The sequence below is a fragment of the Taudactylus pleione genome, unplaced genomic scaffold (assembly GCF_031769625.1).
Source record: "Taudactylus pleione unplaced genomic scaffold, aTauple2 ptg000579l, whole genome shotgun sequence".
Classification (NCBI taxonomy): domain Eukaryota; kingdom Metazoa; phylum Chordata; class Amphibia; order Anura; family Myobatrachidae; genus Taudactylus; species Taudactylus pleione.
In genome coordinates, this window is record NW_028284981.1 from 1,782,215 (window position 1) to 1,808,893 (window position 26,679).

At 47.1% G+C, this 26,679-nt stretch overlaps 1 protein-coding gene across 9 annotated transcripts in view; it reads right to left on the reverse strand.

The window, feature by feature from the left end:
• The window catches only part of PRRC2B (proline rich coiled-coil 2B), a 92,684-nt gene that overhangs the window by 24,686 nt on the left and 41,319 nt on the right, over positions 1–26,679 (reverse strand). For 7 of the 9 annotated variants that reach the window (XM_088453327.1, XM_088453323.1, XM_088453326.1 and 4 more), the window contains exons 4-15: positions 17,509–17,611; positions 16,228–16,300; positions 15,284–15,451; positions 13,733–13,974; positions 12,820–12,950; positions 12,544–12,689; positions 11,892–11,979; positions 9,263–9,458; positions 8,472–8,799; positions 2,592–2,755; positions 1,272–1,485; positions 143–353 (exon numbers count right to left, since the gene is read on the reverse strand). In XM_088453327.1, the coding sequence (XP_088309453.1) occupies positions 143–353; positions 1,272–1,485; positions 2,592–2,755; positions 8,472–8,799; positions 9,263–9,458; positions 11,892–11,979; positions 12,544–12,689; positions 12,820–12,950; positions 13,733–13,974; positions 15,284–15,451; positions 16,228–16,300; positions 17,509–17,611 (2,064 nt within the window). The remainder of the gene's footprint in view (positions 1–142; positions 354–1,271; positions 1,486–2,591; positions 2,756–8,471; positions 8,800–9,262; positions 9,459–11,891; positions 11,980–12,543; positions 12,690–12,819; positions 12,951–13,732; positions 13,975–15,283; positions 15,452–16,227; positions 16,301–17,508; positions 17,612–26,679) is intronic. The other 2 variants (XM_088453329.1, XM_088453324.1) reach the window with 1 other exon arrangement.

Consider the following 26,679-nt stretch of genomic DNA (forward strand, 5'->3'; position numbering starts at 1 on the left):
CAGGCTTATCAAATCTGTTCATTAAAGCGGCTTAGGACTTGTGGAAGAATCGATCAAAGCTTCTACAGTAAAGGAATACTATCACAAGACAACATCTAAAGACAAAAGCAGAACAAAGGGTATATCGTGAGCAGACAATTACCTGCTATATCCCCCATCTGTTGTGTTTTCCATCTGTTTCTGCTGTGGCATGGAGTAGACTTTGCTCTGCATGTGCATATAACCGTCCTGGCTCCAGGCTGAGACGGGTTCCGCAGACTGGGGCCTCCGCTCGGTCGGCAGTGTAGAACGGCATTCATCAGTCTGACAGCCTCCTCCAATGGACTCTTGTTGGATCATGTGCTTCATCACACCTAGTAATATAGAAGAGAGGGTTACGGAAGCCGAACTGATCAACACCATCACGCCAGATACTCCCACATTGCAGTGAGCACACTGCTCGTCCAACACTCAAACACATGGAGCTGTGTGTGCACACGTTTCCATTAGCTAGAGCATGATGTTCTTCACCACTCATATACAGTAAAAGGTGAAGGAGGGTATTAAGTAGTAACTTCAAGGAGGAATAGGATACTAGCTAGGGTAAACATAATAATTTGTCCCGATTACAGATAAGGAGCCGCTGGTTGCTTCAAGTTACCACGGCCTTTTTAATTTACTTTGCCGACAGTTTTTCTGCAGACGGGTTCTGGTTCTAGACTATAAAAGATATGGCTTTATTACTCCTGTCTGGAGGACAGTAATCCATCCTCAGAGTGCACTTCCCTAGTAACACATTAAATAAGAGTCTCCATCTCTATACATATTAGTGGTGCCATCGGAGAGCTCCACTAGGGGGCAGCAGACACTCTTTGTGGATTAAACCATTAGGTAGGTGTCCTATATTTGTATTTACTAACTCATTTCCCAAGAATACGGAGCCTCTTGTTGGATAACTCAGTTCACATCTGTTCCTGTTTAATATAAACATAACCTGTTCATTTTGCAAGATTCTTTCTAGCTACAACAACAAGTGTTCGGCTTACAGATATCATGTGTGTTAACTCCTGTCCCACAGCCTCCCCCACCACCATTATTCATGGCCAGCAATCGTATCCCTGTACCGTAGCCTGGGAACATGTTTCCAAGCAAATAATAATAAATAAAAAAAAACGAAGATGTTCTACTATAGTTACACTGCCCCACCTGTGCGGTTATCAATTTACGCATCTGGTGTAGTAGTCAGATCTGTACCCCTACAATAGGAATTCTGCTACACGCAGGTCACGCACCTGGAGGATGTATGGAAGATGGATAGAAATCCACTGGAGCACGACCCTGAGACATCCTGGGGTCCATATAGGAGGGCATCATCATCCAGCGAGGATCGAATCCCAACATCTGCGGGTGATGTGAATAGAAAGTGCGCTGTGGGTTGTGGGTAGAGGCTACATAGGCGGCTTGTTGTTGCTGCTGTTGCCACTGTTGCATCTTGTATAACTGCTCCTAAAGACGGTAAGTTAAAGACAGAATTACAAATCAATCTAAACAGTCTAGAGCAGGGGTGGGCAAACAAGCGGCCCTCCAGCTGTTGAACTACAAATCCCAGCATGCCTTGCAATCCTTTAAGCATGGCCAAATAACAAAACTGTGGCAGGGCATGCTGGGATGTGTAGTTCTGCAACAGCTCGGGGGCCGCTTATTGCCCACCCTTAGTCTAGAGTCAAATGCATCTTGTAATGTTAGCACGATGACATAAAAGCTCCAACATAACATGTACAAGAGTCAAATGTTTATTACGGTTAATCACCTAGCAGCGCAGGTAAGTACAAGTGATTGTTCTGTCATTTTAGGTTTTTGGAGATTTCTATGACTTTTTCCCCTGCCTGAGTTACTGATCTTAGACATCCAACTTAATTTATTTTTAAATGTCCTTTTATGGCAGCTGCACAACGTTAACAGCATCGCAATCTACATTTTAACTGTCATTCTCTGAGTGGTTCTACTTGGGCTTAACAGCGTGGTCAATTGAATAGCTCCAGGAACTCCTTCCCGATGCAATTCAGCATCACGCAGAGTTGAATCGCCCCCTAAAATTACCTACAGGGTGCTTAATAAACAAAATGCATTGGATATTACCTATCAGCACTCTAGTAAAGGACAGCTAAAGCAGGTACACACCAGCCGGCTGCACCAAGTGGCAGGATTAATGACAATTTAGCCAAACACAGACAGCCAAACTGGTGAATATCCCACCGAGAGGACGGGTCACTGAAACCTGTTAGTGCAACTGGAGGATCTACTGACCACATACACGAACAAGAATTAACCAATCAATTTCCGGTGCTCAGGGTCATTTTCAGCCTATGCACCATACAACATGTGATCAGTCTCCCAATGACTGCTACAATATTACAGGGTCCAGCATCGCCCTGAATTGAATCACCCCCATTAAGTTTAGATTGAATCGGTCACTTCCCCTTTCCTTCTAGTAAAATGCCTATGGCTCCTGTATGCAAATGACTGTGCACTTACCTACAGGGCGGAACAATACAGCTGCCTCGGATCTGGGAATAGAACAGAAAAGGACAAATCACGACGGTTCTTGTTACCTGCTGCTGCCTTTGAAATCTGGGTGGAATGAGTTTCTGGTGTTTGCCAAAATCCTGGGCTGGAGAAGTGGGTTCTGTACATTCTTCCTCACTGCTGACCTCCCCTCTGGTTACTACAGGAAGCTCCTCTTCTAAATAATCCGACGGAGATTCCTGAGAGTACTCTAAAGACGAAAAAGGAAAGAAAAGTAGATTAACTCAAGCGTGAGTACTAAAATGAATGCAACCCATGGAATACTCAACTCTTCCATGCTTTGTGTACGTCAGAGGATGGCAAACCCTTGTGCAAAGGAACAACTTCTGTCCGCTCCAAAGATCAGCACCAGGTATAACGGCTTGCTATATTGTAGACAATGCACACATCTAACTACAGTACACTGGGCTTTAACAACCATAGAACATACAGGCTTGCCAGACTTTTCAATTCAAAGCTTAAATCTGATAAGTAAAGGGCTCCCCCTACAGGAAACCAGAATCACATTACAAGTCACAGGAAGGTTTAGCAAAGTTTCAAATATTCTGCGACTGTGTGTGGCACTGTACAATAAAAAGAGTGTTATGGTAAAACTTACCCTTGTTAACGCTCTTTCTTCGAAGTCCATAGAGTCCACAGGGAGACAATGGGGTGTAGGTGGGACTTGGAGGATCGGACACCAACAGCAAAGCTTTTCAAGCCCAGGATGCTCCGGACCCTGCCCACAGCCTGAGGACATCTCAGTTTTAACAAGCCCAAGGCAGGAGCAGGGTAGGAGAGAAGGAAGACTGGCACACTGGAGAATCACACTCACACAGAGAAGGAAACAAGTGACCAAGAGAATATACCCATAGAAGTCAGAAGGTGCGTCAGGGCGGGTGCCCTGTGGTACCTATGGACTTTGAAGAAAGAGTTACCAAGGGTAAGTTTTGCTACAACTCCTTTTCTTCTTCAGGGTCCATAGGGCTCCACAAGAAGACAATGGGGATATCCCAAAGCAGTTGATCAAGGGCGGGGACGCTCCTGAGTTGAGAGAAGAACGCAGCGTCCGAAAGAAGCACCCCGAGAGGCAAATGTATCAAAGGCATAGAACCTAAGAAAGGTGTGGACAGAAGACCACATAGCCGCCTTGCATAGCTGTTCAGCAGAGGCGTCATGGCGGGCTGCCCACGAGGGACCCACAGACCGAGTAGATTTTGTCTGCTGTTAGGAAGATTCTCTGAACCTTAGAGTCCTGGAGGGCTCCCAGATGTACTATTCTTTGAGAAGGTTTCAAGGAAGACTTTTCCAGTTTATCAGCCAACCTAGCGTTTGTAGAAAGACAATGGTTACCTGTAGATGGCAATGAAGAATTTCTGGGGAGCTGGCCAACAGCAAGGGGTTGTCTAAGTATGGGAAAATTCTGATCCCTTGACGACAAAGATAGGCAGCCATAACTGCCATGATCTTGATAAAGGCCCGAGGAGCCGTTATAAGGCCAAAAGTCAGAGCCTGAAATTGGTAATGTTGCTGTAGTATAGCAAACCGGAGATATTGTTGATGAGAAGGCGCTATAGGTGCATGTAGGCGTCCTGAATGTCCAGAGGCACCATAAAGTCCCAGGCTCCTTTGCCAGGATAATAGAGCGGAGGGTTTCCATACGAAACCTGGGCACCCTAATAAACTTGTTCAGAGACTTGAGGTTGAGGATATGCCGATGAGACCCGTTGGGATTCTGACCTAAGAAAAGGGTAGAAAAGTAGCCTTCCCTCGCTGTGAGGATGGGACCAGAATTATTACTCCAAAGAGCAGCAAGGACTTAATGGCCTTTTGGAGCAGCAGAGCCTTGCTTGGGTCAGACGGTGGTCCTGTGCAAAAGAACTGCTGGGGGGGGGGGGGTAGCATCTGGAAGGAGAGGGAATATCCGTCGGAGACCACTTCTCTTCCCCAGCCGTCTGATGTGGTCTGACGCCAGAACTGGGTGAATTGAAGAAGGCCTCCATCCAAGGCTTCGCATTATATGCAGAGGGCAGGAACGCCGTCTTGGAAGCTGCCAAGGCAGTCACAATTTTGTCTAATTCTGGGCCAAATAGGATATCCCCAGAATAAGGCAGAGACTCCAATGCCTTTTTAGAGCCTGCATCTGCCTTCCATAAAGCGGGCTACTACAGAAGTGGCAGACGCCTTGGAAGCTAGGAGAGCCGTATCCAGAGCTGCTTCACCCAAATAGGAGGCTGCATCTCTAATGTGAGATATGTAGGACAGCTGTTTCCTTGAAGCAATAGAGGGAAATGTCTCTTCTAGGGCCTCTGCCCAACTCTCAATGACTTTTGCCACCCAGGTCGTAGCCCTGGCAGGACGAGTAATAGCTCCTGTAAGAGTATATAGATTTCAGGCAAGCTTCAATCCACTGCTGGGGGAACTTCCCATTTAGTGCTATCAGTAGCGCAAAGAGGGTAAAAAGAACTTAAACATTTAGGCAGCAGAAATCTTTTACTGGGCATATTCCATGCCTCGCTCATATGATCAGATAGCTGGTCAGAGTGCGGAAACTCTGGGCAAACAACCCTTTTGTCATTTAAAGAGGGGCTCATTAGTCTTAGGAGCAGGTTCTGTCTCTTCTATTTACAGAGAATAGATTTTACAACTCTCACAAGTGCAGGTATATTCAATTTAGAGGGGGGTTCGTCGTCTCCCGAGGGGGAGTCAGATTGAAAGAGGTCTGCGTCTTTTGCCTCCCCAGATAAATCAGAATCTGATAGCTGGGTGGACTGGGAAGATAACACAGCACGCTTAGTGTGTTTACTAGGTAAGGGTCTCTCCTTTTGCAGCATTTGCTGAAAGGTTGTAGAGGTATCCGCCAGTCTCTGCACTGAGGTAGAAAGTACATCTACCCAGAAAGTACATCTACCCATGGGGGAGGCAAAGGATTTGCAGGGAGTACCTGCTGTGGCCATCCCATAGGGGGAGCTACTCACAGGGACCGCTAGGTGGTCCGCAATTTTCGTCAGCACTTGTGAAAAAGTAGCCCAGGGTGGGTCCTGAGGAGAGGACACTGGGGCTGATGGGCCCGGGGCAGTATAACAAGATGCACAAAGACCATCCTGAATGAGGTCTTCTGAAGCCAAGCCTGCTAAGCAGGACTTACAGGACACCAGAGTGGGAGCAGCAGTCTGCTTGTTATTCTGGCCTCTGCCAGACATAGCTGCAAGAAAAATGTAACACACAATATGACAGAGCAGTGAGCAACCCAGATGTATGTGCAATATAGCACAGAGTAGTACGCAACACCGATATATAGTATGTGATAGCCGTCACAAATATAGGGAGATGTGAGGCACAATGAACCCCCTATACCTTAGTATGCCAGGGTTATAGTAGAATAAAGGAAAAGGAATAAGCTGACAGTAATAGGAAAACAGATAGCAGCGCTAGCACAAGTCACATACATATGCAGAATTATACAATATAACTGCAGTGGGCACTAAAATCAACTACACAGAACTCAGTGGCTGGTAGGATATATCGCTGTATAAACCTGGCCCTTGGGAGAGGTATACAAGGAGACTGGACCCAGCATGCCCGGAGACCGGAATGCAGAAAATGGGTGCCGCGAGTCTCAGAGGGGGCAGACTGTGAGGGGGCAGACAGTGAGGGAGGAGCAGCAAGACCGCAGTGGAATGACGCCCTGAGCTGGGGCAGGAGCTGCAGGGAGAGAGCCTTCTCCCCTATGAGGCCTCAATATAGACTTCGAACTGAGGGCCTGATTCAGAGCCGGACGCTCTGACCAGAGTGCTCGCTCTCAATCAGGGCCCTCCTACCTAAAAATGGAGCGGCCTCCTGGCCGCTCGCATAGCTGTGGGTGACCACCCACAGCTTATGCGAGCAGCCAAAAAGATGCTGAAGGGTCTTGCTGCCGCAAGCCCAGGAGTGCTTTTGGCTCTATCACTAGTGATGTCAGTGGGGCCGGCTCCAGACGGAAGGCGTTCCCATGGGAACACCTCCGTCTGGGCAGCAACGCCCCCGGCACGCCCACCAAAGGGGGCGTGCTGTCAGTCACCATCGACAGCACGTCCCCTTTGATGCGAGACCCATAGCGACAGCTTGGCTGTCGCTATGCGGGCTCGCGCATGCGCACGACGGAGCTCCCTCCGTCGTGCGCATGGGCATTAGGGCACCATCGACCCGCTTGCGAGCGCTCAGCGCTCGCGAGCGGCTCTGAATTAGGCCCTGAGTTAATTTCTGACAAATATATAACCCTTATTCATAACTAATTAAACAATTTCCTGCAAACTACTATTTATTTTATTTATTTAATATTAATTTCATTTTATTTCATTTTATTATTAACAATATTCCATACAATATACACAATTGTGGAATATCCAATATAAGTTTTAACAACAAGCAGCAATTATGGCCTGCGCGAAGTTATTTTAAAGTATTTTACCAAGTGTAGAAATCACCGAATTAATTAGCTGACACTGGTGCAACAATTCCTATTAGCCAATCATCGCAAACTCTAGAGTACTAATTGGTACAGCTACTGACAGTCTGGCTTCCTTGATAAAGTCCGCCATGTGGATGAAACACGTTGGAGCCTTTACTAAAGACAAACCGACGGCCCTTTCTTAATAGAGCCACCAGCCAGAAAGCACGCCGGAGGTAAGATTGAGACCGGAGCAAGCCGCTATCCCCGCACTCAAGACGGGACACAGCACAAGTGTCCATACAGCGCAGAGCGCCGCAGCCAATATCAGCATCGGAGGACAGTTCAGGCAAACATACTCCACGTCTCAGGGTAAGATCAGAAAGAGCATAAACATTTATTGCACTGGTCAATTCAGTTTATTTTAATTTGTTTTCATTCTATTTTATTTGGCATTTTATTATTATTTAATTTTATTTCATATTATTTATATCCATTTACTTTTGTTCATTTATTATTCGTTTTAATTTAATTTTAATTGTTTCAAAGTGGTTTTGCATGTACATTTGATACTCATAATTTTTGCATGGTATAGCTGTTTATCACGTTGATTTTTGCATGACATCCTACAGTCACACATTATTTTTGATCCACCAAGCGCTTCTCATACTGTAAAGTGCCTTGGTAGGAATTGAACCCAAAACCTCAGAGGTGTGAGACAGTACTGCCAACTGCTAGGCCAAACATGCTGCTCATTTTAACACTAAATTAATGCTAATCAATCAGCACTGTAAGAGAAACCATTTAATGTGGGATGTAGTATAAAACCCCCGAAAATGCAGTTTTCAAGGGTTTTACTGCATTTCCAACATGTACTAAGCTTTTCCGGTACTTCGTCCTAGTGGGTAATGCAATTTTCAGGTGGTGTTACCCAAAAAAAGCCTAAAGGCCCTAAGGCGAGCTCAGGGAGGACAGAAACCTCCCGCGGAGCAGAAGGGCAAAAGCTTGGCTTGGCCTAAAGGCTTCTTTTCTGGACACCCGAGAGGGATCCAATCAGATCCCTCCCCATCTCCCACCGCAAGCGTCCTTCTGCGTATGCGCAGGACGACTCCAGAGGCACTTCTGAGTTTTAAACCTGTAGTTTTAGAGACTCTTAAACGAACACAGAGCGTCTACAAAATGTATGGAATTTGCAAATAAATAGGGTCCACATGAGTTAGCAAGGAACAAAAAAAAATGATAACCCACAAAATGCAGAAAGCGATAATACGCACAGTCTACAACTGTAAAACGGAGAGCAGGTTAAAAAGCAACCACATCACAGATTCCCACCTGGACCTGCCTGTCGGGTAAAAAGAATAAACATGGTGGTCTGTGCAGAAAACAGGATGAGGTACAAAAGCACTCATATTTACCCCCCGCCCAACCCCCGATTGCCCACAAGGACTGGGGCTTGTGCCTATTGATCTCAAGTAGCCACCCTTTCACGTTGTCGTACCTCTTCGGAAAATCGGTGCCGTTTCCTGAGTGCCGCTCCGGTCTGAGACTGGAGACCTGGGGTCCTCGTTCTCCTTATTTTCCAAGCGCTTTGGGGTCTCATTCCCAGATTTTGAAGCCTGTTTGGTCTTTTGATCCAGCTGTTTGAGTTTTGCGGCGCAGGCTGCGAGCCGTTCTTCCCGAGCCCTGCGCTCTTCCTCTTCGCGCCGCTTGCGAGCTCGCTCGACTGCTTCGGATATTTCGGATGGTACAAACTTCTGCCGTGGAGGCAGTTTCTCTTCCTTCTCCTCTACAGACTGCTGCCGCAAGACCGCAGTGGGAGCAGCCTTCTGTAAGAGAAACATTCAGCTGTTACTTATACGGACACTAAACACTGTTAGCAGAAGAGCAAATAAGATAAAATTCACTCTATATCTAGATAATTGGCAGATAAAAACACATGAACATCCTATTAACAGACGAGATTAAACTGGATTACTATAAAGTAGCTATGTCAGAGACACCTCAATGTTTAAAATAGAAGTACTGTAATTATCAAATTAAACTTCATTTATACATATTCAAAGCAAACGAACCCTAAGAGGGATAATGATAGCTGTTATTTTCATGTTAATATTCACTAAATGTTAAACCAACGTATGGGTCAGTTTCCTGTTCAAACGATTCAGCAATGGGAATATTGAGAACCCTCATCTGCACAAAACACCCGAAACACAATTATGGTGCTACACCCAACAATTATTGGAGATCAGCTATGGTTGCAGCAATCGGTTAAAAACTCTTGAATCGTACCGAGTGCTCAGCCACGGCCGCCCAGCTGTTAGGTTTACGAGTCGCTTGCTGCACAGGCTCCTGAGCCCTCCTGACAGGGCGAGAATGGGACGCCGGATCGCTCCAAACCTTCCCGTCCTCAGCAGGGTGCTTGGCTTCTGCGCTGTCCGTGGAGTTAAAGGAGACCTGACGCTGCCTTCTACACTCCCAGCCGTTCCTGGAAAGAAACAATGGCATCAGCCAGGGCCGGCCATCCGAGCATCATTCAACCTGGAACAGTCGTTCTCATACCTCGTTTCCAAGCACTTGGCTTTATCCTCAATAGCACAGAAAAAAAAAACTAAGAGCCAGATTAATAATGGTGAACAAATAGGTTGGGTCTACAGCAGTAAATTATATATAAGGTATTGCCAACTTTAATGCAACAAAATAAAGGGAAAAGAACAGTGCTGACTCAACCTAATATGAATCCACAAACTAATAAATGAATTTATTACAATAAAACATATTAGCAAAGAGTTCCTAGTAAGGGATCACAGAACTCATAGCAGCATAAATGGTATATCTAAAGGCCCCTATCCACTAGACGATGGAAATGAGCGATTGAACGATAATATCGCAATCGTTTGCAATAAATGTCTAAAACGACCAGCGATGCGCGGCACCGCTGGTCGTTTAAATATCTATCATCGTGCAAACATGCTGGACAACCTGACGATAACGTCAGGTTGAGCATGTTTGCAGATGATGGATGAGCCTGTACTGAACGACTGCTCGTTCAGTGCAGGCTCATCACAGACTGACAAACGACTGCACGATTACAATGTCATAATCGTGCAGTCGTTTTCATGTCTGCTAGTGGATAGGCCCCTTAAAAAGTACACACTATACAAAGAGCTGTTACAAAGAAAAAACAAACAAACAGAAGTTCTAAAAAATATACATAAATGTAGCAATTGTATTCCTGGAGATATAAATTGCATCAATATGTAGCAGCCAAAAGTCCTTGCAAGGGAACACTTGATGTTTTGTTACATGGTTCTGGCAATAAATATTGAGGCTGAGGATTTTCACAATCAACGGAAATACACAGTTATGTATATATCACAGCATCAGACAGCTGGTTTGATACACTAAAGGTGCGGTGAGTACACTAGACGATATTTTGCACGATTTACCCGATTTCAATGCATCGGAAATGACAAATCGTGTAAAATATGTCCAAATCGTGTGGGTCTACTAACAAGAACGATGCGCGTCCCCGCGGGTTGTACAACGCATTTTCAGATCTTTACTACAGCAGGCAAGATCTGCCAATCTCGTTAATAAGATTAAGGTCGTTGGTCAGATTGGACAGTTTATGAAAGATATAGTTTGTCTGGGATTGACGGGGAGTTCAAGGGAAGCCGTTGACGACATTGCATCTTTTGCGAGTCATCTACTGTGTAGGCAACTTTACTGTTTTTTTCTTTGTTACAGCTCATTGTATAGCGTGTACTTTTTAGAGAGTTGGGTATGGGATCCCGGGTGGCCATAATCCCAATTTTGGCATCTTGACAGGGTTAGGATACAGACACCTGTTGGTAAATATCCCAACCTTTCCCTTACCGCGGAATCAGTATGAATTACCGCAGGACGCAAGTTCAAATCCCGACAGCGGCTGCCCGACATGAGTGAAAATCCTGATCGTCCCCAGGTAAGTATTTACTAACCTATTCCCCTACCCTAACCTTCCCCCCCAGTGCCTAAACCTAACCCCCCCTTCCCCGCCGCCTAAACCTAAGTCCCCCGGGGGGGTGCCTAACCCTAACCCTCCCTCCCCCTAGCCTAACCCTAAGTCCCCCCCTGGGAGCCCTAAACCTAGACCGCGTCGGTATAATGACAGACGTCTACATTTAGACACCTGTCATTTAACCCTCACCGGGATAAAGCAGTCAGGAAGCCAGCTGTCGGGATTACGTCCGCCGGCTTCCCAACTGCACTGCATACCCTTACCGCTAACCCTTCCTCCCCGCTGTCTAAGACACCCCCCCCCCCCCCCTCAAGGGCCTAACCTAACCCGCCCCCTAGTGCCTAACCCCAACCCCTCTACTTACCGATGAGATGCCGGCGTTGGGATTCTGACAGGTGTCTGGATTCCGGCGTCTACATTCTAAGCGCCAGCATTCCGACTGTCTATAATAAACTACACCACATTATTAGAGAATACCATTTATGCTGCTATGAGTCCTATGATTGCTTACTAGGAACTCTTTGCTAATACTTATTACAATAAAAGATATTTATTCATTTATCTACTAGTTTGTGTGGATTCATATTAGGTCGAGGCACACAGTTGTTTTCCCTTTATTTTATGCTCAATAACCCTTAAAGTTCCAATACAAATACTCAATTTCCAGGACAGAATGGCGAGTACAGAGCAGGTCTTGTTACATTCAAAGGGAGCAAGTCAACTACTATACACACAGACAAGGTGGCTCTTTGTAGACAACCAATATACAGCCCGACGATACACTGAGAACTATCGGCATCACTTGTTGCCTCAGTTATGCCCTTAGAGAATTGGATCAGCTCGCCTATCAGTGGGTAGAATATGGGTATAATGGCACACTGCCCAGCGCCTATACAAGTCACTATAACTTGATCTCACCATTTGCTTCTCTCTTTCGCAACTTCTTCATCTTCCTCATCTTCACTGAATTTCAACTTCTCAGAATAATCTACTTCATCGTGAATGCCTGAGAGAGCAGAGGGAGCACGGATCAGCAAAGGGCCTAAAACAGAGTTCTCGTAACTGAAATACAGGAACATAGACCAGGGCAAGGCCCAGTCTCCTGCAGGTGACTCTCAAGCTATTCATTTGTAAGCGTGACAGGGGAAGGTCTGCTTCGCAAAGGCCAGGGGAAAGAGGAAAGCTAGAACTTAATGTTGCCACCCAATGACTTAACACAATGCTCGGCCCCGAGTATTGAAGAGTAACAAACACTACCCCAGCCACGACCCCGCCGGCTTACACTGAGGATTTGCCAGCGAGGTCAGAAGACCATCACACATGTTGATAGCAGTCTTAGTATCATAATGGCCAAAGCCCCCCAGTGATATCACAGTGTATGGACATTTAAGGACTAGGAGAAGTTTTTGAATTACTTTTCCTGCCCACCACAATTATGGAAAGTAAAACCGGAGAGAAAGACCCTTCTGTTAAGTTTTAACTGGTGTCTCACCTCTTAGCTGGGTACACATGAACTCAAAAACTGCAATCTCTCCCCCCCCCACGTTTTGAACCTATGTTCCCCACATACCAGCCCAGCCATCTTCTGCATCATTATCCAGGTCATCCAATTCTTTAAGATCTTCTGCATTAATTATGGTGGCCCTTGGAGCCTTCTCTGGTTGAGGTCGTGGTGGACGTACTGGACGGAAGCTGCCGTTCGGTCGGTTCTCTTTTCTGTGAGTTAACAAGAATGAAAAAATATTTGCATTACAGCTTTTAAGAGAACTTTAAATGGCAGCAATGTATTTTATATAAATACCCTCACAAAGCAAAGCACCCTTGAAAACACTCAGGACCTACTCACCCTTCATGATGGTTTATCTGGTATTGTCTGAAAGGTACACGGGGCTCAGGGCGAGATTGGGAAGTGGTGAGGACGGGGAAGGAAGCTCGGTCCGATGTCCCAGTGGGTTCTGATGAATGCTGAGAGCACATCTGAGAACAAAACACCAATAGAGAGATAATTATATGACCGTAAAACATTCTAAAGCCTGAGCAGGACTGAGCAAATAAACCTGGAATAACTAAGCTTTAGACTGAAGGATGAAATCCTGGTAGACTGCACGTGTGAAGCACTGATATACGTTTAAGTGAGGGAATTTATATCAAAGTTAAAAATTTGTTTTAAATCCCCTGCCATGGGTGACTGGACTGGGTGGCAGGATCAAATCATTCTACTTCTGGTGCATAACTGCCTGTGCTGCCTAAACACAACATATACACATACACTATCATTACAACCGGTTTCTCACCAACATTAACAGTGGAAGAACAGTGACCTATCCCAGGTTTACTATAATGCAGCAGTGACAATCCAGGTTCACAGATTGCCTTTTAGACAGACGAGTTGCGTGAAATCACTAGAAGTTTTGTTATAATCCTGGATAGAAATCTGAGGTCACCAACTCACAAGCAGAGGTGTAAAACTGGCCTTGCTTGGCAATGGGAGGGGCTAAGCGGGGAGGAGGAGCTATAATTGCAACGTGCCCTACCTCTAGCTCGAGGCAGATATTAAAGGGATGCCTGTGAACTCTGGGTGGCTAAAGGACAAAACAGTGACAAAGTTTGGCTATAATAAGTAGTGTGAGGAGCCACACACAGCATCTTCCTAATAACCCAACGATCATGTGAGGCTACATCTTAGGTGGAAATTTTAGTAATTTATGAGCACTAATTGTGCCAAATTCATGCATAAACGGTAGGATGTGTATACTTACAAAAGCTGGCAGCATATCATGGTAAGTTGGCGGGTGATATGCGTTCCCCGCGAACTGCGAAGCCCCTTTTCTGTTGGGCTGAGCTGGGCGTAGCGAAAGCTCTTTCGAATCGTTAGCTTGCGCTGTGGAGGGGGCCCCATCTCCAGGGATGGTGGATTTGCTGCCCGGCTCAGTAGGAGATACGGTTGGAGATATGCCACCAGAGATGCTTCTCCCACCGCCCTCCCTCCAACTGGTGACATCTGAGAACAGGAGGATAAGGAGACCAAGAATTAACCACCAATGACCTTCTAGTACGAACCAAACTTAATGTACAGACTTTACATCCCTACTGCATTTAATTAAATGGGACTACTGGGATCCAGCTCACACCCAACGCCCCCTAGAGGATCCTTCTATACAACACAGGAGGCCCTAGCGGGCACACTTCCACATGACGACGGGAGACTTGGGATAGATGCAATGGGTATTATAACAAGTTCTACTTATAATTGGGGAAAAATACACATTTGCCATTACACAAAGACATATGCTAGCAAATTTTGTTTTTACCATGAAAATATATAAAATCCACTGTTCAACATGGCCAAACCTACCTAAAAATCAATTAAACATGAACAAACCACTTGGATGCAGATGTTTATTTTTAATCTATAAAGAAACACGAATTTCATCAGTTTGGACTGAAACACACAGGTCTTACAATGGAGCAGTGTGTTATCTCAGATTAGGAATGAGCACAGTAGAAACCCAGCTCTGCGGCTTCTAAGCGATCACTACAGATGCCAGAATAGTTTAATAAGTTATCATATAAGTTAACTCCTCGGGTGAAGTAATTTATACCATTCCCGGACTACTAGTGGGCGTGGGATGCATGAACGCATGGGCGCAGGAGCATAGACCCATAAACACGTAGTACTTTAGGACTTCAGGATTCACTGCACTAGGGGGTTTGGTATAAAAGAGACAGGAACTAGATAGACAGCAGAGGTTACACAGGCAATAGGTAACAGGGACAAAAGGTCGACACAGTAAAGGTCGACACAAAAAATGGGCAACACTTTTTTCTAACCCTAACCCCACCCTTGGTGCTTAAACCTAACCATCCCTTCTAGTGCCCAACACTCTGGTAAGTACCTAACTAACATACTGTAAAAAATAAAAACATGTGTCAACCATTTTTGTGTCAACCTTTTCTGCGACTAACATCTGTTGACCATCTAGACATTGTCGACCTCTTTACGGTCTATCTATTGACTGGAACCCGCTCTAGGTCACATTGTCTAACTAGAAGCTCATTCTTTCGCAAAACACACTGTACTGAAATCGGAATTCAAGTATCACAAAATTGACTTGACCACAGACTCCGCAAACGGTATTGTACACGGGAACACATATAGTCTCATTTATTTTTTACAAGACAGTATTGGCGATTTAAAGTATTTACACAAGTAGCAGACGCAAGGTACGTGAAACCCGCTGTAGATTAACAGGAGCAAAGTGAAATGGAGGTAAGGGGAGGACGGACAATAAAACGTTCAGAGCGGTTACCGGGAAGCAGGGCGAGGGGCTTACTCTGGGGGCGGAGGCTTGGTCCGGGCCCATACGACAGATCTAAGACGCTCTTTTCTTTGCCAGCCTTGTCTTGCTCTCCAGCTGCTTTCAGTGTTGGAAATTCCTCGGGAGAGAAGGACAACAGTCGGTTTGAGCCCCTTGAACCTGCAGAGATGGGACAGAAAAACTCTGATGTTATGAGAGACAGTTCCGAGTACATAAGCAGAATGGGATGAAGGGATGATTTCTGGTATCCGCAGTTAAATCGATTTCTCTTACGCCATCTGGGGGGGATGCTGCTACTCAGGGGGGTTGTAGAGGGGAGCACTGTGAGGGGCAGGCAAATCAAACTAACTTGTCCCGGCTACATCCCATCAGCCCTGCTCAGCCAATCGGAACGATGATGGTGCCCACTTCATAGGCACATAAAAACAAAACAGACTTCTGATTGCCTGAGTAGTGCTGATGGGATGTAGACCTTCGCTACAAACCAGGTGTGATGTGCACCCTTCTAAACCCAATGGTCGGCAGTGTCCCCCAGTTAGGACAAAAACTAAGTTACATCACTAGTTAATTAGGCCAGCACTCGGCACTGGCACCACATTTCAGCAGGATACACTGTAAGGGCCACAATGATATACACTGCTGCAGACATTGAGGGGAGACCCAATCCATCTCAACATTGTATGCGGGTTATCCAGCAGGAAAAGCTCAGTTTTTTGCAGGCACCGCACAGAGGTGCAAACAAAAACCAGCGAGGTTATCCTGCAGTAATAACCAATGTACAGATGAAAGCTTGCACTTACATTTTCCTGCAAACACAGCGGGAGATTGGATGCATTGCCTAGGTCTCATGACAATGGCGTTTATAACCGGCACAGTGAAATACCCAACACTTACACTACTACTCACATATAAGATACACAAAGCTTTGTTCTTACCACCTTCTTGTCCTGCTGGCTTTCCGTTCAGCTGAGCCCATGACTTTGGCCCACCTGGCACTAAATTTATAATCTGCAAAAGTAAAAAGCGTAAAAGGCATGAATAAATCCCACTAGAGATCCCAGGCTCAGCTTTCACAGAACGTAACAAAACCATTAGTAAATTGGGGAAGGCCCATGTTTCAATAACTATCTTATTACCTGCTCGTGCAGGACTTCAATAAGAACGTTGAGGGTTCTGACGTAAGGCTGTCAGCTGACCCAATAATCCTTAATATAACACAAATATATCCCGCACCACTGTACACTCAGCGGTTCCTGCCACAGTGGTTCTTATAATCTTATTCCACATCCACAAACCCAGGTGTGTAGTATGAAAAGTCGACCGGTTATGAATGTCGACATGTATGTTAGGGAGACAAGAAATGTCGATATTTGAAAATGGATACAATATCGACATGTTCATTTAACATGTGGACACCAGAATGTCGACAGTTTCTCGCTTCCTTTAGCCGAACCCTAAAAATGTCAACATTTTAGCAATGTCAAATTTTTTTTACTGCCAGCCTAAAGTTTGTTGTCGCTCTGAACTTGTCTGCATTCTGACTGGATCCCAAGTACATGTAACATGAACAAAAATATTAACACAAGAACAACATATAAACTCAATGCAAGTGGCACCGTTGTCTCCCCTCCCCCCCCCCCCCCGACACACATACTGCAAACCCCCCTCAGCTCCCCGACACACTGCAAACCCCCCTCCCCCCGACACACACTGTAAAAAAAAACCCACCACACACACTGTAAAACCCCCCCACCACACACACTGTAAACCCCCCTCTCCCCAGCTCCCCGTCACGCACACTGTAAACCCCCCCACCACACACACTGTGAAGCCCCCTCCCCCCCAGATCCCCGTCACGCACACTGTAAACCCCCCCACCCCACACACAGAGAGAGCAAACCCCCCTCCCCCCAAGCTCCCCGACACGCACACTGTAAACACCCACACCACACACACTGCAAACCCCCCTCCCCCCCCAGCTCCCCGACACACTGTAAAACCCCCCCACCACACACACTGTAAAACTCCCCAACCACACACACACACTGTAAACCCCCCTCCCTCTCCAGCTTCCCGTCATGCACGCACACTGTAAACTCCCCAACCGCACACACTGCAAACCCCCCTCCGCTCCCCGACACACACACTGCAAACCCCCCTCCGCTCCCCGACACACACACTGCAAACCCCCCTCCCCACAAATTTCTTAAACTCACCTCCGGACTGTTCACTGTGTTCGGTTTCTGTAAATTGGAGACAGACTTCTGTAAACCCTGCGGCGGCAGCGACTCCGGCTGCGGAGGAACCGTCACACTGGAACTACAGGATGAAGAAAGTAAAGATAAAAAGTAACAATTGTGAGAAACGCCAAAGAAAGAAAACAATGGGAATCACACAGATAGCTCACTGATCTGTTACACTCTGTGCTCAGCACTAACATAAATAACAGGAAGAAATAAAAGACGGAACCAAATCTGGTTTTTGGAAGAAAAATATCCCAGTACTCTCTAAGTGTTGTACTTCACCCCACTGTTCAGTTATTGTCACACAAACTTACCACCATGCAGGAACACAGCCAGGGAAGAGACTCAATATTGATGCATTTATGAGCACAGTAAAACTGCTTGTGTGACAGGCACAAGAGAAATCTGTTCCGAATGCTAATAATACACAGCAGCGGTTCCCCAGCCGGCTGCATGCAGGGATGCTTATACAGAGCTGTACAGGAGTGATATCTACTCAATATAAATGACCTAGACCAGTAGTTCCCAAACTCTGTCTATTGGCATCCTAACAGCCCAGGCTTTGAGGATATCCATATTTAAGCACAGGTAATTAGTACCTCAGTTTCATTATAGCATTTGTGCACAAACACGGATATCCTTAAATCCTGGACTGCTAGGTTTTCCTTGCAAGTCAGAGAAGGGAAATGATCTTCCTGGCATGCAAGAGATGACAGGGAACAGAAGAAAGCCATGAGATAGTTGCAGCCTCCATGGAACAGTGGGCCTGATTCAGAGCTGAACGCTCTGACCAGAGCGCTCGCTCTGAATCAGGGACCTTCTACCTTTTTTTGGAGCGTCCTCATGGACGAGCGTCCATGATGATGGTCCCGATGGTCTTGACCATCGCGACCATCGGGCTTGCGATGGAGACCCTGCGGTAGGGTAGTGATGTCAGTGGGGCCGGCTTGAGACGGTAGGAGTTCCCATGGGAACGCCTCCGTCTGGCAGGCATGCCCCCGGCACGCCCACCAAAGGGGGCGTGCTGTCAATCAACATCGACAGCACGCCCCCTTTGGTGCGAGACCCGGAGCGATGGTGAGCCCGTCGCTCGCCGGGTCTCGCGCATGCGCACAACGAAGCTCCCTCCGTCGTGCGCATGCGCAGTGGGGAACATCGACCCGCTTGCGAGCGGGTCTGAATGACCCCCATTGTGCCTAAAGAACAAGCTTGGTACTTAGGTATTCAGGTTTGTTTCCATTATGTCCAGCTGAGGAGGCCCAAATCTTTTCATCAGGAGACTTCTTTAACCTCGGGTTTTACCATCATGTCAAAGACTAATGTGGTCTGGAAAGGTCATCCCACAGTGCTAGCAGGTCCAGCAAGAGACTGCGCTTGTACCATCTTACCCGGAAAACCCATCATCCCGTCTGACGTTCAGCACATCACATGTAACCTGACAATTCATCAAACGGTGAATTGGGGGTAACACACTATACAATGGTAATTGGCCAGTATAGAGTGTGTACCCAGCTTTAGACGGACACTTCACCTGTGCCCATCCCTTATGGATTACAGCCTTTACCACCCGACGTGCTGGACAGACCATGGTTTTCCGGCCACGATCCTCAAAAAGGGATTTTTGCGCTGATATGGATAATGTTGCCTCACTCATCCCCATATTTCAGTAGTATACAGATTAGACTTCTTTGATTCCTGCAGATTCCAATACAACTGAAGAACCTCACACTGACGAAAGGCACACATCCACTAGACTATCTATTTGAGCGATTGAACGATAACTAACGTTATCGTTCAATCGCTTCCAAACACTTTGCAAAAATGTCTTAAATGACTAGCGATGCGCGCTCCCGCTGGTCGCTTAGACATCATTGTGCAAACTTGCTGTACAACCTGACGATATTGTCAGGTTCAGCATGTTTGCTGATGATTGATTGTGCCTGCACTGAACAACTGCTCGTTCGGTGCAGGCTCATCACATACTAACAAACGACTGCACGATTACAATGTCGTAATCGTGCAGTCTTTTGCCTGTCGTTTAATGGATGTGTGCCTTTAGTGGCTCCATCATCAAAGCTATTTGGGGTCTATTTACTAAGCCTTGGGTGGAGATAAAGAGTACGGAGATAAAGTACCAGCCAGTCAGCTCCTAACCCCCATATCACAGGCTGTTTGAAAAATGACAGTTAGGAGCTGGATGGTTGGTACTTTATCTCCACCCACTTTATCTCCATCCAAGGCTTAGTAAATAGACCCCCAAGTTCTTTAAACTGTCCCAAAGGCTGACTGTTCTCTTCAGTCTGAAGACTGCGCACACGGTATAGACAACAGCCTTACTGTCAGCAAAACAAGCATCACCACAAGCTGCACAGACTTCAATAACCTGGGTCATTCCCCCTTAAGGTGCGTATCCACTACACAAGTGTAGAACGACTGTACGATTACAAGATCATAATCGTTCAATCATCATACTGTGCAGTGGATATTGTGCCCACACTGAACCATATGTCGTTCAATGCAGCTACCATCCCTCATGCACCGAACATGCACAACCTGCCGATATCGGCAGGTTGGCCGGCATGTTCAGGCGATGACAGATGCAGACAACGACCAGCGGGAGCGTGCAAAGCTTCCTGAGACCATTCATGTGTGGGGTTGCTTCTCAGCCAAGGGAGTGGGCTCACTCGCAATTTTACCTAAGAACACAGCCATGAATAAAGCATGGTACCAAAACGTCTTCCAAGAGCAACTTCTCCCAACCATCCAAGAACATTTTGGTGACAAACAATGCCTTTTCCAGCATGATGGAGCACCTTGCCATAAGGCAAAAGTGATAAGCAAGTGGCTAGGGGAACAAAACATTGAAATTTTGGGTCCATGGTCAGGAAACTCCCCAGACCTTAATTCCATTGAGAACTTGATTAGGCAAGAATGGGCGGCCGTCAGTATGTGGCCCAGAAGTTAATTGACAGCATGCCAGGGCGAGTTGCAGAGGTCTTGAAGAAGAAGGGTCAACACTACAAATATTGACTCTTTGCATAAACTTAATGTAATTGGCAAAAAAAGCATTTGACACTTATGAAATGCTTGTAAAGTTACTTCAGTAAACCTTAGTAACATCTGACAAAAAAAAATGGGATTTTGGTACCTTTTCTCTGATTCCACAGGGGACACTGGAGGTGCTTACGCTGGGGTATAGAGGCGTGGATAACTGGAGCCGGCACTTTAAATAATTTAGAAGTGTGAAGCTCCTCCCCCTCTATGCCCCATCAGCCCTCAGTTTAGAAAATGAAGACCGAGAGGAGATGGAGAACAAGCGGAGTAAAAAGGGAGAGAACACACAATAATCAAAATATACAACATATGAAACAAACCGAACAGGCAGGCTAAGAGAGCAGAGGTGGGCGTCCAGTGTCCCCTGTGGAATCAGAGAAAAGGATTTACCGGTAGATACCAAAATCCCATTTTCTCTTTCATCCACTAGGGGACACTGGAGGTGCTTACGCTGGGGACGTCCCAAAGTTTTCCCCACGGACGGGAGCGCTCTGCGGGACCTGCTGAACAAGACCGCCAAAACGGGATGCCGAAACCGCGAACGTATAAAATTTGTAAAACTTGACAAACGTGTGCACAGAAGACCAAGTGGCCGCATGGCACAATTGTGACGTGGAGGCTCCCCTACCGGCCGCCCAGGACGCACCCACAGTACGTGTGGAATGAGCCGAAATGGACGAATGAGGCCGGCGTTCGGCACCAACATAAGCCTGATGAATAGTCAGTCGGATCCAACGTGCCAAAGTCTGCTTAGACGCTGGCCAACCCCTCCGAACCGCATCATAGAGGACAAAAAGCGACTCAGACTTACGGAGGGAAGCAGTCCTGTCAACATAGATGCGGAGAGCTCTAACCACATCCAAGGTAGAAGAACCACCAGAGTCCTCCACCAAAGACGGTACCACAATAGGCTGATTAATATGAAAAGCCGACACTACCTTGGGAAGGAAGGCGGCTACCGTCCGGAGTTCCGCCCTATCAGCATGAAACACAAGGTAAGGAGGCTTATAGAACAGAGCACCCAATTCCAAAACTCTACGAGCCAAAGCTAGAGTTAAGAGGAGGACCGTCTTCCAAGACAAGTACTTAATATCAAACTCTTCCAAAGGTTCAAACATGGACGACTGAAGAAACAAAAACACTAAGTTCAAGTCCCAGGGAGCAATCGGAGGTACAAAAGGAGGCTGCACCCGCAAGACCCCCTGAAGAAACGTCTGCACCTCAGGAATGAGGTCCAATTTCCGTTGAAAGAAAAAGGAAAGGGCAGAAACCTGCACCTTTAAAGTTCCAAGACGAAGGCCAGAATCCAGACCCGTCTGAAGAAAAAGCAGAAACCGGGACAACCGAAAAGTCCTAGATGGAAGATCCTGACTGGAACATCACGAGATATAAGAATGCCAGATGCGGTGATAATGCGCAGCAGAAACTGGTTTCCTGGCGCGTAGCATGGTGGGAATGACAGAGTCTGGGATTCCTCTGCGTCTTAGGATATCGGTTTCAAGAGCCACCCCGTTAAACGCAGTTGTGCTAGGTTGGGGTGTACTAAAGGACCCTGCTGTAGCAGATCTGGGCGCAAAGGAAGGGGCCACGGATCGTCTGACAATAGGGACCGAAGGTCCGCGAACCAACTCCTCCGAGGCCAGTTCGGAGCCACGAGAATGACAGAGGCTGACTCGTGTTTTATCCCTTTTAGCAGTCGAGGAAGAATTGGAATCGGAGGAAAGAGGTAAACCAAGTCGTAGTTCCACGGAACTGTCAGAGCATCTACTGCCACTGCCTGCGGATCTCGAGTTCTTAACACGTATACCGGGAGCTGACGATTCAATCGTGACGCCATGAGGTCCACCTGAGGACTGAAGCTTCCATTCTCCGGGGTGGATATCCTGTCGGTTTAGGTAATCTGCTTCCCAGTTGTCCACACCCGGGATGAATACCGCCGACAGGATTACTGACTGGCTCTCGGCCCACCTGATAATCTGAGTTACTTCTCACATGGCCATGCGACTCCGAGTCCCTCCTTGGCGGTTGATGTACGCGACGGCTGTCGCGTTGTCGGACTGAACTCTTACCGGACGAGTTCTTACAAACTCTGTTGCTTCTATCAGAGCATTGTAGATCGCTCTGAGTTCCAACACATTTATGGGCCACTTTTGTTCTAGAGGGGACCATCGACCCTGAAAATGATAATTGAGGACTACTGCTCCTCATCCTCGAAGGCTGGCATCCATTGTTACGATGATCCAGTCCCACACTCCGAATCTCCGGCCCGCTAAAAGATTGTTGGATTGTGTCCACCAGAGAAAGGCCACTCTGGTAGCAGGGCTCAGACGGATCTGTCGATGTAGGAGCAGATGAGACCCTGACCCCTGTGTTAGTAGGTCCAGCTGAACACCCTGGAGTGGAATCGCCCGAACTGTATTGCCTCGAAGGCCGCTACCATCTTCCCCAGGAGACGTAGACAAAGAAGGAGGGACACCCTCTTTGGTCTGAGGACCAGCTGAACTAACAACCGGATATCCCGAGCCTTGTCTACTGGAAGAAAGATCCTCTGTGATGCCATATCTAAGATCATGCCCAGAAACAGGAGCTTCTGGGACGGATTGAGATTTGATTTCTTGAAGATTATTATCCAACCGTGTTGGATTAGAGTCTGATATGTCAGTAAGGCATGACTTGTAAGAAGAGATACCGACTGCGCCTTGAGTAACAGGTCGTCCAAATAAGGGATTATGTTCACTCCCAATGAACGAAGGAGAGGAATCATGACTGACATGAGTTTGGTGAAGATGTGGGGAGCCGAGGATAACCCGAACGGCAATGCCCGAAACTGATAATGATCCTTCAATATGGCGAAACGCAGAAAGGCTTGGTGTGGTTCCCAAATGGGAACGTGGAAATAAGCATCCTTGATATCCATGAATAATAGGAACTCTCCTGGTTCCAAGCTCGCAATAACGGACTGCAGAGACTCCATTTTGAACCGATACATCTTCAGATACAGGTTCAATGACTTGAGGTTCAAGATGGGCCTGACCGATCCATCCGGTTTGGGTACTACAAACAGGTTTGAGTAAAACCCCATACCTCGTTGATGTTCTGGAACCGGGACTAGCACAATGATACTACTAGAGACTGGATAGCCTCCTGTAGAACCCTGGCCTTGTCTGCAGGTATTGGCAGACTTGTAGTGAAGAACCGAGGTGGAGGGGGGACCTCGAAGTCTATTCGGTACCCCAGGGAAATTAGTCTGCGGATCCACGGCTCTGGAGATGTCTGGTTCCAAACTTGTTGAAATCTTTGCAGGCGGCCTCCCACTGTAGGTGGTCCCAGGTGGGACAGAAGACAGTCATGCCACCTGTTTCTCAGCTGGCTTAGGCTCCGGTCTACGTGCAACAGAGTGTGGGCGACCTCTACCTCTGCCACCTCTTGCTTGGGAGGGAGCACCTCTGGCTCTACCACGAAAGGAATGTGGAGCACGAAAGGAATGTCCAGTGTAAGATCTTCTGGGAGCCAATGCAGTTGACGGGAGGAAGGAAGACTTACCCCCCGTGGCCTGGGATATCCATTTGTCTAATTCCGGGCCAAACAGCATGTCGCCATTGAATGGTAAACCCTCCACCGCACGCTTGGGATTCTGCGTCCACATGCCAGGCGCGCAACCAGAGGGCTCTGCAGCCCGAAATAGCAGAAGCAGATATGCGAGCACTAATCTGACTGATATCTTTTGATGCTTCTCCCAGGAAAACTGCAGACTTGCAGATGTGTTCTGCTAGTAAGCGTAACTCTACTCTAGAAGTACCCGAGTCCAAACCTGTAATCAACTGGTCAGCCCAGCAAACCACCGCCTTGTTAACCCAAGCAGTAACAAGGGTGGGCCTAAGTTGAGCACCCGCTGCTGTATAAATAGATCTTAGCGTTGTCTCCAATTTACGATCCGAAGGATCTTTTAGTACTGTAGCTTCCGGTACTGGGAGTGCTGTTTTTTTTAGAAAGACGGGAGACGGACGCATCTACTGGAGGGGGTGTTTCCCACTTCTCCATCATGGATGGTGAAAAAGGGTAGCTAGAAGGAAACCGGCGCGGAATTTTGAACCGTTTATCCGGTTGCTTCCAGGCCACTGAGAGCTGTTGTTGAAGATGCAGTGAGAACGGAAAAACCGCAAAACTCTTTGGTTGTTCATGAAATAATTCACACTCCTGGGATGCAGGAATAATATCCTCAGGTAAGTTAAGGATTTTTCTGACCGCCAAAATTAGAGATTCCACCACGGGAGAGGTGGACTCTAACTCTAGAGGGGTATCGTCCTGTAATGCTTCCTCCAATTCCCCCTCCTCAGTATGCTCCGCAGTGAGGAATTCCTCGTCAGACTCTTCTGACTGGAGAACAGTCGATAAAGGACGCTTTTGTGTCGGTCCGTGTAAGGAAGTGGAGGGTGCGGACACAGCTGTAACCATAACCTGTACCAGGGTGTCAAGAGACTTGGTTAGCCCAGCAACCCAGGGAGGCTGAGACTTCCGTGCCTCAGCTAACTCAGACGATAAATCCGTCATTACTCCTACCATGTCAGCGGCCCATGTAGGCGCAGGTGAGGCAGTATTAGCCACAGGTGAATCAATTGCTATACAAGCATTACATAACGTGGACCCAGCAGCATGCAGCTTGGATAGTTTGTTGTTACACCTAGAACAAACAAACATCTTTTGAGACGCCTTTGTTCTGTTTGACATGTATACACACAGTCACCAACACAGAGGGACAGAGTATACACAGAAGTAAAGAAAAACAGAAGGCTGGCTTGGGATACAGAGGAGGAGATACACCCCACTCCCTTCCCACAGATCAGATTCCCTGCACCCTCAGTGCACGGCCTCTGCTTAACTTGTAGCTGCTGTAGCCAGGAATGGGGAGCAAAAGAATCCAGCCTTCAGTTCTGCTGCACTCTTCCTGTATAAAGGAGAGATGCAGGCATTTAACAGTTAATAAACGGCAGCCACGCTGTTTTTTTTACAGGCGCTTGCCGCATATAGAAGAGATAGAGCCCGCGCTGATTAGGCCCCGCCCCCTTCTTCATGCCCTAAGGGCTCCATTACGGCTGCTATGTGGCCCATCCCCCTCCCTCCGCGCTACCCACGTGCAACAACGGGGAGAGGGGAGAAATAAGCAGCCGCGTGTAGCGCTGTGTATTCCCTAACACAGCTCAGGGCAGCGCCGACAGTGGGACATATGTAGCGCTGTCTAACAGCGCTATGCACACCTAACAGCGCAGCATGCTGTGTCAGCGCCGGGCAGCGGGGGCAGGAGCCGGGGGATACGCAGCCTTTTACTCACTGCGTGTCCCCGCAGGTCTCTCTCGGCAGGTCAGCAGAGTCTTCTCTTCTTGTGGGAAGATTTAGCTGTGGCGGTAAGGAGCTGTCAGGAGCTCTTGTAATGAGCCCTGTTTGCTAAAACACCAGGGCGCCAGATACCCGGACCCCACCTTTTAGATAGGTGGTGAAGGGTACCTATAGGAATGTAAAAGATGCTTTAAATAAACAAAAAATAAATAAATGTCTTTGCTGGAGCACAGCATAATGTGACCAGCTCCTACAGGCACATTTTCTAAACTGAGGGCTGATGGGGCATAGAGGGGGAGGAGCTTCACACTTCTAAATTATTTAAAGTGCCGGCTCCAGTTATCCACGCCTCTATACCCCAGCGTAAGCACCTCCAGTGTCCCCTAGTGGAGGAAAGAGAAAGGTCTAAAGACACTGAAGCAGCAAACTTTGTGAAAACCAATACTTGTGTCATTCTCATAACTTTTGGCCATGGCTGTACATAACAGCCTCTTCTGTCCAGATTACTCATTTTTCTCTTTTTCATTTGCCAATTTTTATTAAGATTTTTAAAGGTAAGAAACAAATCAATGACACCACTAATCACATTAGGCAGCAGGGCACAGCCCCCAGCACCATGGGTAAATACTGTGCCATGGAGGGTTGATGGACATCTGGACGCTTGCTCTTATATACACAGATAACCGCTCACAATTCAACAATGTGTAGCAGAGGCATGGAGCATCACTGGAGGGCACAACAGCTATATGACATGAA